We start from the raw sequence: 17,878 nt of genomic DNA on the forward strand, positions 1-17,878 counted from the left end.
GACTTAAATTCACAGACACTAGTTCCTTTTAGTTAATCCTACCTTCAACTCTTGCCCCCATAGAGGAAATCATGGTGCTAATTTCAATGGCAAATTCTCTACAAGAGTTCAAGACATTCACACAACTAGTTTGGCCCAAGTCTCGGTCTTTTCCTTTTATTAGATCTAGTCACAAACTAGACGTGTGGTAGTCACCTATGAAAGTAAGTCTAGAAAACATCTGCTTGAGTATTTAGTCCCCTACTGGTTCATATAGAAGTAATAAATATCTTTCAATTTTTCATCTCTTCTCAAAATTTCACTCCCAATTACCTTCACAGTTCTACAGTGAGGTGTGAGACCTAGTTACATGAGCTTTAAAATGTGATTTATTCATGAATAATTCTGAAATAAACAGGCAATACAGTCCAGAAGAGGCAGATGACATTGACATAATTCATAAAAATAGGTATGGTCAATTACAAATAAAGATAGGAAATGAGAAAGAACAGGTTTTGTAAATGCACTATGCTTTCCTTTATATTCCTTTTAAATGTCAAGGATTTTGATACTAAATATACACACAGTACCCCAAAAGGCATTGCTAGTAATTATTAGTGCACAAAAGGAAGACTATTTTTAACCCAACTAGATCCAAACATGGAGAGCAAGACTGAGGAAGCAAAATAATGCTGTGTGCTCTGGAGTATTTCTTATTCAAGTAAAACATGTTAGTATGGTACACCAAACTATTTATATCTTTTGTTATTTGTATCTTCCAGAATTGTGAAAGCCTAACCAGAGAACACTGTAAATCATTTGATAAAATCAATGAAAAGGCAACCAAATAAACTTTTCTGGTAATAATAACGACCAACTGCAATGCAACTGATTGTATCATAGTATACTTAATTGGCTTAAGTTCTTCAGACTCCTGAAATAAGTGGACCAACCATTTCATGGTCATATTTCAGTTTTAATTGACCATGCAGTAATCTAACTGGATAACCTGTCAGCTATATCCAGCTATTGCTATAAAAATGGAATAGCTTATGAATATGAGGAAACAATATTTTCCATCAGAGTAATAGAAATGACTGTCAAAAGAGCAGGATCTCACTTGAATTGAATTGAGACCCTTTCTGAAATATGTCAGAGTAATAAAGAAGATAGAAAACATTAACTAATGTTTTCCAAAGTTTTCTTTTATTTTTTTTTATCACTCCAATGTACCCCTTTTCCTCCTTACTCATGAAGTTTTAGAAGAAATTAATGAAATCCAACTCCCTTTTCAAAGTTGTGGTGACTTCAAGAGTCTCAGTCTCCATAATATAGAAAGCTTTGGCACTGTTGCATTCCACAGGATGGGGAAGGGTTATCAACAGCTTCCTAAAAATCAAAACAAAACAAGACAAGAAAAAAACCTAGAATCATCTTCCTAAAGAAATATCAAGAAAATATCACTTAATGAATCTTTGAAACTAATATGTTAACTAATTGACTTTAAATTAAAAAAAAGATATCACTTTTAATAAGGTAATGGAAAGCAATACATACCATCAGAAGATTGGGAACCAAAAATTATTTAGACAGTATAAGTACCGGGTCAAAAATATGCTTAAATAACACAAATAATATACCAGGGTTTTTTTTTTTTTTTGGCCTTAAAAATCCAAGCAGGGGCTTTGATCCCCTACTCTTTTTTTTCAAAATTGACCCCATTTTGCATTATAGATACATAGTCTCAGCCTTGGTTTATAGACAGAGGAATAGAGCCATTGCAACTTTAAGTTGGCTGGATAGATCTGTTGCCAGCCATGCTTACATGTAGATGGAATGTGACTGACTGATACAAATCTGAAAATTGGAATGATTTTATAATAATTCTGCTAGCACAATCCCAGGCTGAGTCTCCACTACAGGTATAGTTATTGAAATTCAGGCCCGGAATGATTTTAATACAAGATCAATGAAAGTGCTTCTCTGTGCTTGCTTTTGGTTCTTTCTACTATACATTGACAAAAAGCCCTGTGAGAAATTGCTGGGTTTATTTTGCTGTTGTGGCTCAGTTACAGGATAACTGTATGCTTTAGATGCATTGCTGGGATGAGACATCCATAATTCTGTCATAGGGATATGAATCTGAATTATGCATGGGGTCGGCACATGCTGGTATCTGCATAAAATTAAATGCATGAAACTTTTGTTACCTCACATTCTCCATAGAGAAGGCTTGAGTATCTCTATAAAAAGTGGGCCGGAAAGCTCTTTTAGAAGGTAAAGGTCCAAATCAGTAAAGTAATCTGGTACTTTTTAGGGCTACTTATTGAATATTTGTAAAAGTAGTGCTTGAAAACGAACTCTTGAAAACCAATTGCCTCTTTACTCATTTGCAAAGACCTAAGTTAAAGAAATGGGGCTCATTAAAAATATTTATCACGAATATCTGGAACCAAAGGAAATTTTCTGTGACTCTTGTTCCATTCCAGGTATTTGGGGTAGAAAAAACAGCTTTCTCTACCAGAAGTAATGCTATCATAATGTATTTTAATATAGCCAGTAATATTTGGTATCTCCAGAAAGTGGGTGCAAAAAATGTTGAGTCTATCTTTTTAAAATTGTTTACAATATAGGTTGAGCTGGAGTTAGATTTGCTTTATCCCTTATTCTACAAATGATAATGTATTCACTTCAAAAATAAAGCAAAGCTCAGTGGTGGTAGCTTCATTGCACTAAAAGACAACTATAAATCAACTAAAGAAGGAGTTCTAATGATAATGTGCACCTCTCTGTCCAGAAAGAAATAAATTCAGAAGAGACAGTTAGTGGCATTGGGATGATCCATCTATCTCTGTATTTCTGTCTAGTCCTTAATAGTATGGCTTGACATACTAAAATTTTGAAGAATAGAAATGGTGCAACTTATTTAGGCTCTTAGGAGAAGGGAAGTATTTTGTCTGTTTTACTGCCTGTTATCTGAATTGAGATTTACATTTAAACAAAATAAAATTCTACAAATACTTATCCATGTACAATTCATTGAAGTACAGGACTCTATCTTATTTTTGTGTCCCCTCAGTGTTTAGCAGAAGACTTTATAAACGTTTGTTGAATGAATAAATAAATGAATGAAAAGCAAATAGGTCACCACAAAATAATATTTGAATACGTACTATAGATTAGTACTATCACATATGAATAAATATTTAAGCCCAATCCCTCAGCCTTTACATTAATAGTATACTTGCTTTTAAGAAGGTGCATTTTAGGCACTAATCAAATGTCTATCCAGTGTTAATTGCCATTAGCAATTATTTAAAAGTGAACTATAATATATGAAAGTCAAGAAAAAAAAACCATAAAGTGAATTTTAATTTAGAGACTTACATACTTACATTTATATTAGCAAAGTCAAGGTGATGTTGCAAGAGATTTAAATACAGGACAACCTTGTTCTGTGCATATTCACATAATGTAGTTTTATTTTATGTAGTTAATAAATTATTTTATCTAAATATCTGGGTTAAAAATATACATGGCTTTTTAAAGGTTTTCTATTGGAGCCATAACTATTTTCAAAGCAAGTACAGAAATAGCTACTGAGTTGAACTTCACTACTTCATTTTGAAAGCATTTTTTTTTAGTTCAAACATCAGTCAATTCTCAATCAATCTGAGTTAAAGGAGTACAGCAAAGGTGAGAATAATCTAAATAGCATTCAACCAAAATTTAACTCATACTTGTATTTATAATATTTTCTTATTATCCCATTCAAGGAATTCATTTATGACATTCTTAGGATTTACCTCAAAAAATAGTGGAACCTCATATGAAGACAAAAATCCTTGGGAAATTATCCAATTTCCCCTATCTTTCCTCCTTTCTATCTACTCCATTTTGGGAATCAACATGCCAAAATAACCAGTTTTTTAAAAATGAAGAATTCGGGGCGCCTGGGTGGCTCAGTGGATTAAGCCGCTGCCTTCGGCTCGGGTCATGATCTCAGGGTCCTGGGATCGGGTCCCGCATCGAGCTCTCTGCTCGGCAGGGAGCTTGCTTCCCTCTCTCTCTCTCTCTGGCTGCCTCTCTGTCTACTTGTGATTTCTCTCTGTCAAATAAATAAATCTTTAAAAAAAAAATGAAGAATTCAAGAAATTGCTTTATTTCTTTAGCTTGTATAATTCCAAAAAATCTGGGCTTTATTGATAATTCTAATGCAACTGACTATTATTTGATTGATATTTCTAGTCCATTCAGTTAAAATAGATTCACTTGTTCTGCCTTATACATACAAAAATAGGATATTTTCTCATACCTTTCTTGGGGTAAGTAAACAGTGTTAGAGGATGTCAAAATTAGAAACTAAAGAAAGTCAATGTAAATATCAATAAATTCAAAAACAAGACACACTTCCAATAACACAATTTCATATAATAGCATGGCTCCAAAAATGCTCAAGTGTTTGGGAAAATGGTAAAAATGATATAAGCCTCTCTTCAGTCTTCTACCATAATTCATGATTTTTTTCCTAAGAGACAGCACCTCTTTGCACAGAATACTTAATATATTAAAACAGTATGATCCAAAAATTCTAGTGTAGTCCACATTCTATGTGGACAGGTATCTCTGTATGCGTCTTTCATTTAGTGGGCCCTGATAGATATCTGAAATGACAGCATAGCCAGAGTAGCTGCCTAAAGATTGATGGAGAACTGCTAGGGGAACGGAAATTAACTCCATGGTGTGTAGATATGTATGTGCTTTTAACAAGCACACCAATATCATGGAAGATTAACTGTTCATGTAAGCAATCTTCCTTGCAGAGTTTGTGTGGAAGAGTAAAAGCATATATAATATGAATTTAAAAAGAACAATACTCCTTGAGGTGAATACATCCAATAGTGGATGTAATTTTAATAACATGAGACAATTTCTTGTGAGAATATAGTTTTGAAATGATATACATGATGAGAAAATATTTTCTGTATATTACCTCTAGTTCATTAGGGGTTAAATGCATCTACTGTGGAAATCAAGATTAAGCTACATATGTACACTGGGTTCTTTACACATAGAGGTCTTGTATGAAGGATGTACTTTTTATTTTTTTTGAAGTCCCAAGATCAACAGAGAAGTACTGATACTGATAATGCAAGAAAGAACAGGTGCCAGAAGCTGACTGCTCTCCACACCCAGCCTGAAATGTTCATGAGTTACAGAAAAAGAACCATTGCAATCAACCCAGGTGTGCTCACTGCTATACATTCAGATGAAAAGTGAACAAAGCAGTGAGATATTTAGATATTTTTTCTGACATACACCGGTTTTCACGGATTCTCTCTTTACGGAGTTGGTTTTGAGAGACAGGACTGATTTGTCCACGTTTCAGGATAAACATTAACATCAGAATCTTACTGTATGTGTTGTGTTTGGGGAAGATAATTTGAACTTGTGTAATAAGAAGACTATTTTGAAAATATAAAAATGTTTAATTCAATTATTCCACTATTACCTGTATTCTTTTTCAAGGTAGTCACACTACTTGAGGAACTAGTGATAAATTATTCGAATTTTTATTTTAAGTAATTGATGACAAGACTTTTCTGTAAATCTTTAGATAAACATAATCAAATTTAGCCTTAGAGCTGCACAATAACCAAAAATTTTAAAGATATTGCTTCTCTTATACCATCACTGTATAAAAAACCACATGAGAGACTTACAACTTATGAGATTTTCACCTCTAGCTATTTTTCCTCACAGATAAGCAAACTGTATCTTAATGTAAATGACTGTGTTTTGGGCACAGTTTTGGTGGTGTCAACCTACTCACAATGTATGGGGGCAAAGCAGAAAAAAATCAGGTGTTTCCAAATATATTTATATTTATATTACGCAGATCAAACATCTGAGTGACTTTTCCACTTTTCTTCAGACTTTAGGGGTAATGCAGAATAACTATGTATACTTTAAGAATATTGGCTAAAGTTTTGTTAATATAATACATTATCCTAGTTCTAAGTTTTACTCACTTATCAGGAGTACGGAGGTCAAGAACCATTTCTTGGATGTCAATTTTAATTTCAGAAGGGTTTGTATTTGGCAGTTTAATTTTAACCTGAAAGAGAAAATGAGAAGAAAAATACTGCTGTCTTGAGGAACATTAAATATGAAGAGTGTAGGAAAATATGGGGAAATGAGAACTAATATTTATTAAGTTACAGCTATGTGTCAGCCTAGACTCTTTCCTCATAACAGTCTTGAGGGGCAGGATTACCCCCATTTTAAAGATGATGAAACTGAGATACAGAGAAATTTAATGAGGGCTTGAGGGTAACTGTGTGTAATTGAACTAAGGTCTGTCTGACTCCAAATCTATATAGAAACACGTTGGTTGCTTGTAACTTTCATTGTCTGAAGGTGTGTACTAGTGCACCTGCTAGGGCTGGGGACTTTCAGCTGGCTTTATATCAGTAGACACTTTGAATAAAACGTGGTTAGTTCTCGTGTTGGGTTGTGGGTTGGTGATGCCACCTACAGTATCTCAGTGTAAACTCCCATACCACAATTCCTAGAGAAGTGTAGGAGTCCATAAAAGTTGTTAACGTAACAGAAGATAAATAACAACATGATCCCTACACACACACAAAAATGGGACTCTTCATTGGTTTGGTAAGATTTTACTTAAAAATGTCTCATCTGTGAAGTGTGTAAACCTGGTAATTCACAGACCTGTACCCCTGGGGATAAAAGTATATGTTTATAAAAAATAAAAAATTAAAAAAAAATTAAAAAAAAATAAAATAAAGCCCAAGGAAGAAACATGTGCTGGAAATTCAGTAAGATTTAAATGATAAAACACTTGGTTTCGGTTAAAAAAAAAAAAATGTCTCATCTCAATTAGCACATGACCCAGCAATTCCACTCCTGGGTACATACCCCAGAGCATATAAAACATATGATGTTTTTGTTCACAGCAGCATTATTCACAATAACTTGAATAAAAGGCACAAACAACCCAAATTTTCATCAACTGATAAATGGATTATCTAATTGTGGTATATCCATACAATAGAATATTATTCAGCCATAAAAAGCAATGAAATACTATTACATGGATGAACCTTGAAACATTGAGCTAAGTGAAAGAATCCAGGCCCATACTGTACGAAATATATTCATATGTAATATCCAGAGTAGGTAACCCATAGAGACTGAAAACAGATTGGTGAATGCCAGAGGCTGGAGAGGGAGAAAAGAGGAGTGACTGTTTAGCAAGTATAGACTTCCTCCTGGGTTGATGAAAATGTTCTGGAATTAGATAGTGATGGTTGCACAACATTGTCAATGTACTAGGTGTCACTCAGTGAATTTTGTATTGTGTATTTTACCACAGTAGAAAGTCTCATCCCTCACTCTAATTTAATTAATTCCTTTTTTTGATGGAAGTTGATTTATCATCTATCATTTATCAATCTATGTATCTATCATCTATCATCTATCTATTCACCCATCTATCTGAGATGCCATGGCAGATGGTTTCTATAAACAACAACAAAAAAAACCCAGAACAAAAAAAAAACACAAAAATTTACCTTGAGGTTAAGGTAAATTATGAAGCTTTCTCTAAAATGAGCTATGAGACTTAAAATATCGGACATTTGGGTGATTTAAGAACTGGACTGGTATGGTTAAAAGTACCAGGTTATGAGGGAAATACATATAAAAATAAATAATGGGGAAAATGGAATTCCTTGTAAGAAGTTTAAAGTAGGCAATAGTGTTTTTTGTTGTTGTTGTTTTTGTTTTTTTTTAATTTATTTATTTAATTTATTTTTTATTTATTTTCAGCATAACAGTATTCACTGTTTATGCACCACATCCAGTGCTCCATGCAATCCGTGCCCTCTCTAATACCCACCACCTGGTTGTTTTTATAATATAAAATATGTGGACTTATACATGTCTGTGAGTTATATTTTACTTTATTAGATCTGTATATAAAAAAATTTGTAAATTGAGCTCTAGAAGTCCTATTATCTAAATATATCCTATCATGGGGTGCCTGGGTGGCTCAGTGGGTTAAAGCCTCTGCCTTCAGCTCAGGTCATGATCCCAGGATCCTGGGATTGAGCCCCTCATGGGGCTCTCTGCTTGGCAGGGAGCCTGCTTCCTCCTCTGTCTCTCTGCCTGCCTCTCTGCCTACTTGTGATCTCTGTCTGTCGAATGAATAAATAAAATCTTAAATAAATAAATAAATAAATAAATAAATCTTATTGCTAGTATTTTCATTAAAGAAAGAATTACCTCCTAATTTATATTTTGAAAATTCAGATGTTCATAATTATAGATGTTTTAAGTGAGATAGAGCATTTCTTTTTTAAAATTTTTATTTATTTATTTATTTATTTATTTTTGAGATAGAGCATTTCTTAAAAGTTATTTACAGGTGCTCTACCTCAAAGTAAATGAGAATTCTATTGGATTAAAAAAAAGACCTATTTTTTATAATAACTTCAGATCTGAGAGTTGAGATGTTCTTTAGTTGCAGGATGACTCATATCACCTGGACCAAGGGATGTAAATATTTATTTCTTTAGTCTGAAATATTTAGTTCTTTCAAGGTAAAAGATTATTTCCCCAAGGTTGAAATGACATTTGAGGAAGGAAAAAAATTATAACTTATGTGAAATGTAGATACAACTTCTGGGTAGAACGTTAGAGTGGTTCTTAAAATCATTGGCAACTCTAGTCAAGGGGAATTCGGAAACAACTCACTGATTTTTTCTCTTGAGAAAATTAAAATTGTGTACAAAAATGTTTTCAGAGGAGGGACAGGAAGGAACAAATTAAGTGGAATCATATGCATTAATCTCATAAGATAGAAGGTTCAATAGTAATCTTACCAGAAAAACTCCTAAAACATGAATCAGACTTCTTTCAAAATACTTTTAATAAATTCCCAGAAAAGAGACATGGTTATTTATTGACTTCTGATTATTCCCAAGATCTAACTAGTCCAACATTAATAAGTACAGTATGTCACTGACCAAGCAATTAAAGGAATTGATGTTCCTCTCTTTTCATAGGATGCAAATTGATTTATTTCAAAGAATTACTTATCTGAATAGGTAAACTAAGGAAAACTAAAAATTTCACTGGGGACCTTTCAACCTTTTGGGAGCTCAACCTTTGGAGTCAAAATTGGGTATGAATTCTGTTCCTATCACCTATTAGGTATTAATTGCTTAGATTTATCTATTGTTTTACAACCAAAGCCGATTACACCTCCCCCTCCTAATTTGTGGCTCAAAACAATACACATTTTTTATCTCACACATTTTCTGTGAGTTAAGAATTTGGGAGTAGTTTAGCCACGTAGTTCTGGCTTAGGGTCTAAAATGAAGTTCTAATCAAGATATTGACTGGGACTGCATACATCTGATGACTTTATTGGGGCTAGAGGATCTGCATCCAGAGTGGCCCACTCACATGTCTATTGGCAGGAGGCCTCAGTTCTTCACCACATGGACTTCTCCATAGTGTTTAAGGCTGCTTGATTGTCCTTATGAGACAATAGCTGTCTTCTTCCCAGAGTGAATTGTCCAAAAGAGCAAGGCAAAAGCAATGCCCTTTTTACCCCTACATAGCCTCAGAAATTGTACTTTTTCATTTCTGTGATATCCTATTGGTTATACAGGGCAGCCCTATTCAGAGTGCGAGGGGACCACACAAAGGGAAGAATATCAGAAAGTGAAAATCATTAGGGACCATCTCATAGGCTGGCTACCACAGTACCTATTAGCAACGTCAGTTCAAACCTCTGTCTTCCAGCCTTGTGAATAAAATGTAGCAGGAAAAGATACACAACTTTAAGGTTTGTGTGAGCCCTTTTTTACACTTTCAGCTTGTCTCTTAGTCTGTCTCTGGGAATGCACTTTGGGGCTTTCCTGGAGATAGGTAAAGGTAAGTCAAATTGCTTTCATGGCCCTCTATTTATTCTCCTCTATGTGTTGTAACAGAGCTTTGGTAATATACCAAAGCACTTGGGAGGGGGAGGTCATTAATGTAGGATTATCATTTTGAGTTTTAAATTTCCTCTTTATTGTTTTTTTCTTAGGACAGATTTGTATGACAAGATGGTTCCTGAAATGATAACATTCCTGTAATCTGTAAATGATTAATACAGGCTCCTTAGCTCCTCAGACAAGTGTCTGTGATCAGATTACAAGATGTTGGAAAACTGAAATGAGAAGGCCAAATGGCGAATGTTCCACAGAGGTCATCCATTCTACATTTCCTCTTGAGCTGTCACTTCCTGACAACCAGAATGGAAGAATAAATGAAATATATCTTATATTTAACTTGGCCAGTCTATGTATGCTATTTACTGAAATTCTATTGAAGCTCAAGATATACAGAAGGGTTTGGGCTGAAAATTTAAAAGATATTTAATTTATGGATTCAGGATATTATAAAACTACTTTTGAATTGACAGAAATACAGGAACCACCTCCAGTATATTTGATTCTTAGCAAGGAATTTAAGTCTATTTGAGTTTCAATTTGAAACTTAATGTTAGGAAATTTTGATTAACAGAAAAAGTTTGGGTAGATCTCATTCTGAATTGTTTCAGTAATTTAACTTCCCATTGTTTTACTATGGAAACCCATGTTTAACTATGGAGATATTTTTCCCATTGCAGTCATCTAAGTATTTTATAAAAATCTTCATGAGTATTAATTATCTATAGGAAAATGAAAAAAAAAGTGGTGGATCCCTACTTTGAAATAATATATTTACCTCTGAAGAATAAAACTATAGAGGTATGTGTTCTCTGAAACCAAGACACAAAACCAATAGATATCTTTTTAAAATAAAGGATAAATTTTCTATGATGTTATCACTTCGGCTTTTAAAATTTTATTTATTTATTTGAGAGAGAGACAGAGGGGGGCAGAGAAAGAAGCAGACTCCCCACTGAGCAGGGTGCTAGACGTGAGGCTGGACCCCAGGACCCTGAGATCATGACCTGAGCTGAAGGCAGACAATCAGTTGAGCCACTCAGGCACCCCTGATGTTACCACTTTGAAACATTCCAGTATTATAGTGTCATGCCTGTCTTATGAGATCATAGAAGCACAGCACCTCTTCTCTCACAGGAGTGCTCAGCTCACTCTGAAATAAGAAGAATCTATAGGACCTCCATGTCTCTATTGGCGCCCACAATCACCCCCAAACACTCACGGTCTCACTACCACTAGCTGTCTTGAGACTACCAGAACACAATCCATTATACTTTTATCTCTATTTGTCAAGAGCACAAGAAGCCTCAGACTCCCAAGTCCTTGCTTATCACCTAATAATTACCATCTGGACCTTCATATCCTCTATTTTGTTTCCATTTCCTACCCCTCACCAACTATGAAACACTTCCATAGTTCCTTTGGAACACACAGTCCATCACCCTTTATCTCGTCAGCCTCTGAGTATTCCTTTCAGTTTCTTGAAATCTGGATCTCCCTTGATGACATTGCTTCCCCAGTCTTCACCATTGGTGCCTGTTTTTCTTTTTTTCCTCCCATTGCATTTGTATCCCTGGACCTGCCCCTTTCCTCCAGCTTTTAAAAATGAGTCATGTCTTTACACTATACCACCAATGACCCTTCTTGTTGGAAACCATCGACCAATTCCTTAAAACACGTTTTAAGAAGGAGAAAGTAATCAAAACAGCAAAATACTGCTGGGTGGTCATCTTAATATCTTTAATAATAATAATAATAATAATAATAATAATAATAATAATTCTTTGTTCTCTATTGATATTTCTAACTTTAAATTTCTTTCTTCAGTGTTGATTTATATATCCACTTAGATAACCTTTCCAGTCTCTTACCCTCACTTTCTCATGTCCTTCAAGTCTTTGCACAAATATTTCCTTCTCAGTGAGTCCTTCCCTGACTATACTATTTAAAATTGCATCTATGGGACACCTGTCTGGCTCAATCAGTAGAGCATGTGACTCTTGAACTCAGGGTCATGAGTTCAAACCCTACATTGGGCATAGAGCCTACTTTAAAAAATGCAGCTACTAAGGCCAGGGTGGTTAAAATATAATGAACAAGGAAGAAAACGTGGTGCCAAATAAAACTGAAAAAGTAGGTAGGTGTCATCATATAAGGCTTCATAGGTCAAGATCAGGAATTTGGATTTTGTTCTAAGTGCTGTAGGAAGCCAACAAAGAAGTGATGTGACCTGATTTTCTTTTTAAAAGGATCTCTCTGGACACTGTGGAAAGACTGCAAGGAAGGAACTATTGAAGGAGGGAGAAGAGAGAAGAAGGACTCATAATGGTCCAGGCAAAAGATGGTGGTAGTTTGGAACATGATGGTTGTCATGGTAGTAATGAAAATTAGATGGGCTTAGAATATATTTTCAAAGTAGAGCCAATAAGACTTGCTTATGGTATAACAGAAAGAGGAATGAGGGATGATTTAGGCGTTTAGTTTGTGCAGTTGGGTGAATGTTCTTGCCATTTCCTGAAATGATAAAAATCAATGAAAAAGAGGTTTGGGGAAGACAAGAGTTCTGTTTGGGGAGCAACCAAGTGGCTCAGTGCGTTAAGCCTGTGCCTTCAGCTCAGGTCATGATCTCAGGGTCCTGGGATTGAGCCCCGCATGGGGCTCTCTGCTCAGCGGTGAGCCTGCTTCTCCCTCTCTCTCTGCCTGCCTCTCTGCCTCCTTGTGATCTCTCTGTTGAATAGATAAATAAAATCTTAAAAAAAAATAAAACTTTCTAAGAAAGAGTTCTGTTTGCGGGCATGTTAGGCTTGGATTGCCTATTAAAGTGAGAGATGTCAAGTAAGCAGTTGGTTATATGTATCTGAAGATTCTGGGAGAGGCCATGAGTAGAGAAATAGTATTTAAAGCCATTGGACTGGATGGAAAGAGAATACAGAAAAAAGAGACATGGGTTTTTTTTTTTTTCAGAGGCTTAGAGAATTTCAGCCAGGGGAGGAAAAACCAGTCATTTGGGGTCATTTGGGGTCAATAGAGATGAGGAAAGCCCAGTGATTCTGGAGGAAGGAAAACCAGGAGAGAGAGGAGTCATTAAAGAGAAAAACATGTTTTAAGAAGAAGGAAGTAATAATAATAATAAAAAAAAAACGTAGAATACTAGGTGGTCCATCCTCGTATCTTCAACTCTTACTTTTCTAATTTTGTGCAGGACAACCATTTATTTTTAGGATTGTCTCTCTTATTGCAGGATTTAGAGCATCTCTGGTCCCTAAGTACTACATGCCAATAACATCCTATAACCAAAAATTCCTCTACCCATTTCTAAAAGTCCTGTGGGGGCACATAGCATGACTACTTTTTTACTCTTTGTTCATTCACTCGAGTGACACACAGTAGGCACTCAATAAATATTACAATCGAAGGGATATTTGTCATCAACTGAAAAGCATTCTTAATTCTCTTTTATCCTAAAAAAATTATCCCTAAATCCTGCCTCCTCCTCAACAACCACCTGTTCTCTCTCCACCCCTTCGTTGCTATTCCTCCTCAGAGAATGATCTACATTTGCTGCCTTCTCTTCCTAGCTTCCTGTTCACTTCTCGGCTTTCTACAATCTGGTGTTGGCTCCCAGCACATCACTGAAACTGCTGTCTTCCAAAGGTCACCAAAGACTTCTTAAATGATGAATCTAAAAATTCCTTCTGCACCCTAATCCTGGTTTACCCCTCTATAGCACCGGACACTGTTATGGCTTTCCCCCATCTCTGAATATCTTTCTCAGTTCCTCTTCGCTTATCTACCCCTCAAATACTGGAATTTTCTTAGGGTCAATCTGTTCTTGCTTGCAGGGATTCAGAAGTTTCTGCCTGTTCTCATTCAAGGATTCTGGACCATGTGATTCAGATATTTTGATGAAAGCTCATCAAAATGTAAAATTTCTGATTTTTTTTTTAACCAAGTAATATGGGTAAGACACATTTCACTTGCGTGCATGGGTGGCTCAATCGTTAAACATCTGCCTTCAGCTCAGGTCATGATCCTGGGTTCCTGGGATCGAGCCCCACATCAGGCTCCTTTCTCAGCGGGAAGCCTGCTTCTCTCTCCCTCTCCCCCTGCTTGTGTTCCCTCTCTTTCTGTGTCTCTCTCTTTCAAATAAATAAACAAAATCTTTAAAAAAGAGAGACACCTTTCACTCTTATTTCATACCTGACTATAGCCATCGCAAATTCTCCCCATCTCTCTCTCTCCCTGCCCACATGCACTCTGCATCTATCTCTCATTATGGGGGACTTATATTTTCAACTCTACTAATTTTGTTACTATTTAAAATTTTAAATACATCTAACTTTTGTAACAAATGTATTGTGTATGTATTTTGTAACAAATGTATTAAATCTATACAATTAGATTAGCTTTTAAGGAGGTATTCATCCTTCTACCATCATTATGAAAGAATGTTATGATATTAACTATAAGCGTACATATATTACCAAGAGAACCATTAGAAACTGAATTGAAGGTTTACTATGCTGCCTGGAGCTGATAATAAGGAATTGTATTACAGCTCAAATATCCTTCTCTCTGACACACAGTCTGATATATAACCAATCAAATAAGGTTAGCATAATCAGAAAGCCTGCAAAAACATGTCCATCCTCTAGAATTTATATGGAAAGGAGAATCTATTCTACTATCAAGCAGCCAAATCCATTTATTCATTAAAGGTAAATGAATACAACTGATTTAACCTAAGAGAGAAAACAGGACTTGAGAAGTAGACCATTCAAGAAACAAGTGAATTCTCAGAAGCTAGGGAGACACTTTGCTCAGAATGATTGATAGCCCTTTTTGAGATGAGAATGTGTGATAAACATGTGACTCCTGGTTGTATCTGCCAGATAGTGACTGACTCCTATACCATCCTTGACTCTCACCCTATTCTCAGTGAGATTTAGAGATAGAGTAAGGCTCATATCCCAGTGACTGCGGTGATGATGAAAGAGAAACAGGCTTAATGCCTTGCTTTATAGGTAACATCAGAATGTCCCCTTATCAATACAGATACATTAAATCAGAAGAACCAAAATATTATTAATCCATTTCAGGTCAAAAAGAGTATCAAGCTTTGTGCAGGCTGCTTTTCCCCTCCTCTAGAATAAATGATGGGTCACTTGGCAGAATATCAATAACCCTAGCCCTATTCACTTTTGGATTTTAGAGATAATCTGCTGTTCAACATGCATGGGTGAAAATAGGAATCCACTGACCTACTTCCCCACTGCACCCACCCCCCTTCCTGCCACAAATAGTCCTATGGAGAAGACAGGCTATCTTCCTACATATCCTTGATACCTTAATTTCCTTTTTCTATGTCCCCCAGCTGGCACCCAAGAGGTCAGGTACTTTGGTCAGCCCTGTTTCTCAGGGGTAGGCAAGTTCTTATTTTTCCCTACCTTGTTTCTGTGACAGCTTTTTGGCTTCCTCCATCATCATTGTTTTTATCTCTAAAGCCATGAGACAGTCTCAACCTTACTTCATTGATCCGATTCCTCTTGGTTTTTGATACCTGGCTTGGAACTGGAGAGAGAATTTCTGATGCCTCTGTTTGAACTCTTCCTCTGAATATTGACCCCATCCCCAAAGGCTCTGTATTCTGTTCTCAGTCCCATTCTGCAAGTTTCTTAGTGTCCCTCTCAACACCTCCCCCTCTCCAAACATAGAGGTACTACCTAAAATCAGTTCTACTTCATTCTAAGCCTGATACAAAGCCAGCACTCAGTGGTAGTATATTCTAATCCTTCAGAGAGCAAACTCCAATTCTGAAAATCAACATCTCCAGTTCCTGTCTTTGAGTTCTGCATGGATTTTATATTTCTAACAGCCTACTGGATGCTTCCAACAAGATTTCTTGCAGGCAGTTTGAATTCAATATAACCAAAACTTAATATTTTTCACTTAGAACTTTGTCTTCTTTTGCATTTCTTACCTGATATTCCCATACCACCAAAAACAACAACAAAAAACCCACCTTGGTTTACTCTTATTCCAGAAGTAATAGATAGTAATTGTAAAAAAAAAAAAAAAAAGTCAGATGAGCAAAAAGAAATAGAAACCAGTTCTAAGACTACCATCCAGAGATAAACCACTTTACATTCCCATATCTTAATTAATGTTATCACCATTTACCCAGTCACCCAAGCTAGAACTCTTGACTCCTGTTTCTCCCTTACATATCCCATTAGACAAATTTCTAAATCCCATCAGTATTACCTCTGAAACGTCTACTTTGCTCTCTATCCCCACTGCCACACTCTAGGCTCCTGCCTCTCTTACCTGAATTAATGCAATGGTCTCTCAACTGGTTTTCCTACCACCAATCTCCCCAGCTCACACCCATCTCCTACCATCACCTCTTCTAATTTTTCCACCATAATCTGCCACTAGAGCTGTTTTGAAATACACACCTAATTGTTTAATTCACCTGCTTGAAGACATTTTATAATTCACCTGATTGAAGACATTTTATAATTCTAGTGCCCACAAACGTCCATAGCTCATGGTGTCTTAGCTGGTGCTGTCATAACAAAATACTACAGACTGGAATTCTGAGCATGCCAAACATGCCAATATGGTTGGTTTCTGGTGAGAACTCTCTTTTCAGCTTGCAGAAAGCTGCCTTCTCACTGTGTACAGAGCAAGCTCTCTGGCATCTTTGTATCAAGACACTAATATCATCATGTGGCCCCATCCTCATGACCTCATCTAAACCTAATTACCTTCCAAAGCTTCCATCTCCAAATACCATTACAACAGGGGTTAGAGCTTCAACATATGAACTTGGTGGTGGTGGGGGGACACAATTCAATCCATAGCACATGGTGTGACATCCAAGGGCTTTTACAACTAACTCTAAACTGCTTATTCTCTTTTCTTTTATTGCTCCATGTCCATTCTGGGACTCCAAGAACACCACAAATAGTTCTCAAAAATATCATATACTTTCATAAGCACTAGGCCTTTGCCGATGCCACTGTTTATTCTGCTCTGACAGCTTTTCCACCCTGACAAACTACCAAGCACTTCACATGTCCAGGCCAGATGTCTCCTGTATTGTGAAGTCCGCTTGGACCATATCACTTTATACACACTTATATCAAAGTCAAATTGTTTGGGTCCAATTATAGTTCTACCAGATTCTAAGTGTGTGAACTTAATGCAAGTCACTTAACTTCATTGTGTGTCATCAACCTCCTCTGTAAAGTGAAAATGATGGCACCAATTTCATAAGGTTGATGTGGGGATTGATGATTTACTATGTGCAAAGTTCTCAGAGAAATGCCTGGCACACAGTAAGTGTTCTATAAATGATTTGCTATTATTATTATTATATCATTTTAAGTAAAAACAAGTATGATAAAAACCTTTATTCATAGGCTGTGAATGTAGGAAAATGGCTCCTCGATGGCACTCTGGTGAACCTGTACTATCCACGTTGGCCACATAGGCAAAGCTCAACTGCTGTTGGCCCCAAGTCTTGGCAGAACATCCTGTGATCCTCCCGGAACAGGGGAAGATAGAGTCTTGTGAGGAGTTGCCTCAAGGCTATTTCTTATCTGCCTTTCTACCCTGTGGGAGGCTCCTTATCTTGCAGGAGGCTACCAGTGAAGCAGTTTCTCACCCTCCTCCCTAGTTCCAATAAGGCATAAGAGCTTTCTACCTCCCTCCCCTTGGGTGTAGATACAGGCTATAAAACTGTCCAGCTACAGCGTAGAGTTGGCTTTTCAGCAACAGAGTGCCCCACCGCTCATGTCACCTGTTATCTGGTCCCTTTAGTTCAGTGGTTTTCCTGTGGGGCAAAGGGACATGTGGAACTGACACCC

General features: G+C 36.3%; 1 protein-coding gene across 4 annotated transcripts in view; it reads right to left on the reverse strand.

Moving 5' to 3' along the window:
• Nucleotides 1-345: 345 nt before the first annotated feature.
• The window catches only part of DNAAF6 (dynein axonemal assembly factor 6), a 38,633-nt gene continuing 21,100 nt past the window's right edge, over nt 346-17,878 (reverse strand). For all 4 annotated transcript variants that reach the window (XM_082716954.1, XM_082716955.1, XM_082716952.1 and 1 more), the window contains 2 exons: nt 6,012-6,097; nt 346-1,368 (listed from right to left, as the gene is read on the reverse strand). In XM_082716954.1, the coding sequence (XP_082573080.1) occupies nt 1,239-1,368; nt 6,012-6,097 (216 nt within the window). In that variant the 3' untranslated portion in view covers nt 346-1,238. The remainder of the gene's footprint in view (nt 1,369-6,011; nt 6,098-17,878) is intronic.

The sequence above is a fragment of the Mustela nivalis genome, assembly GCF_964662115.1.
Source record: "Mustela nivalis genome assembly, chromosome: X".
NCBI classification, from domain to species: domain Eukaryota; kingdom Metazoa; phylum Chordata; class Mammalia; order Carnivora; family Mustelidae; genus Mustela; species Mustela nivalis.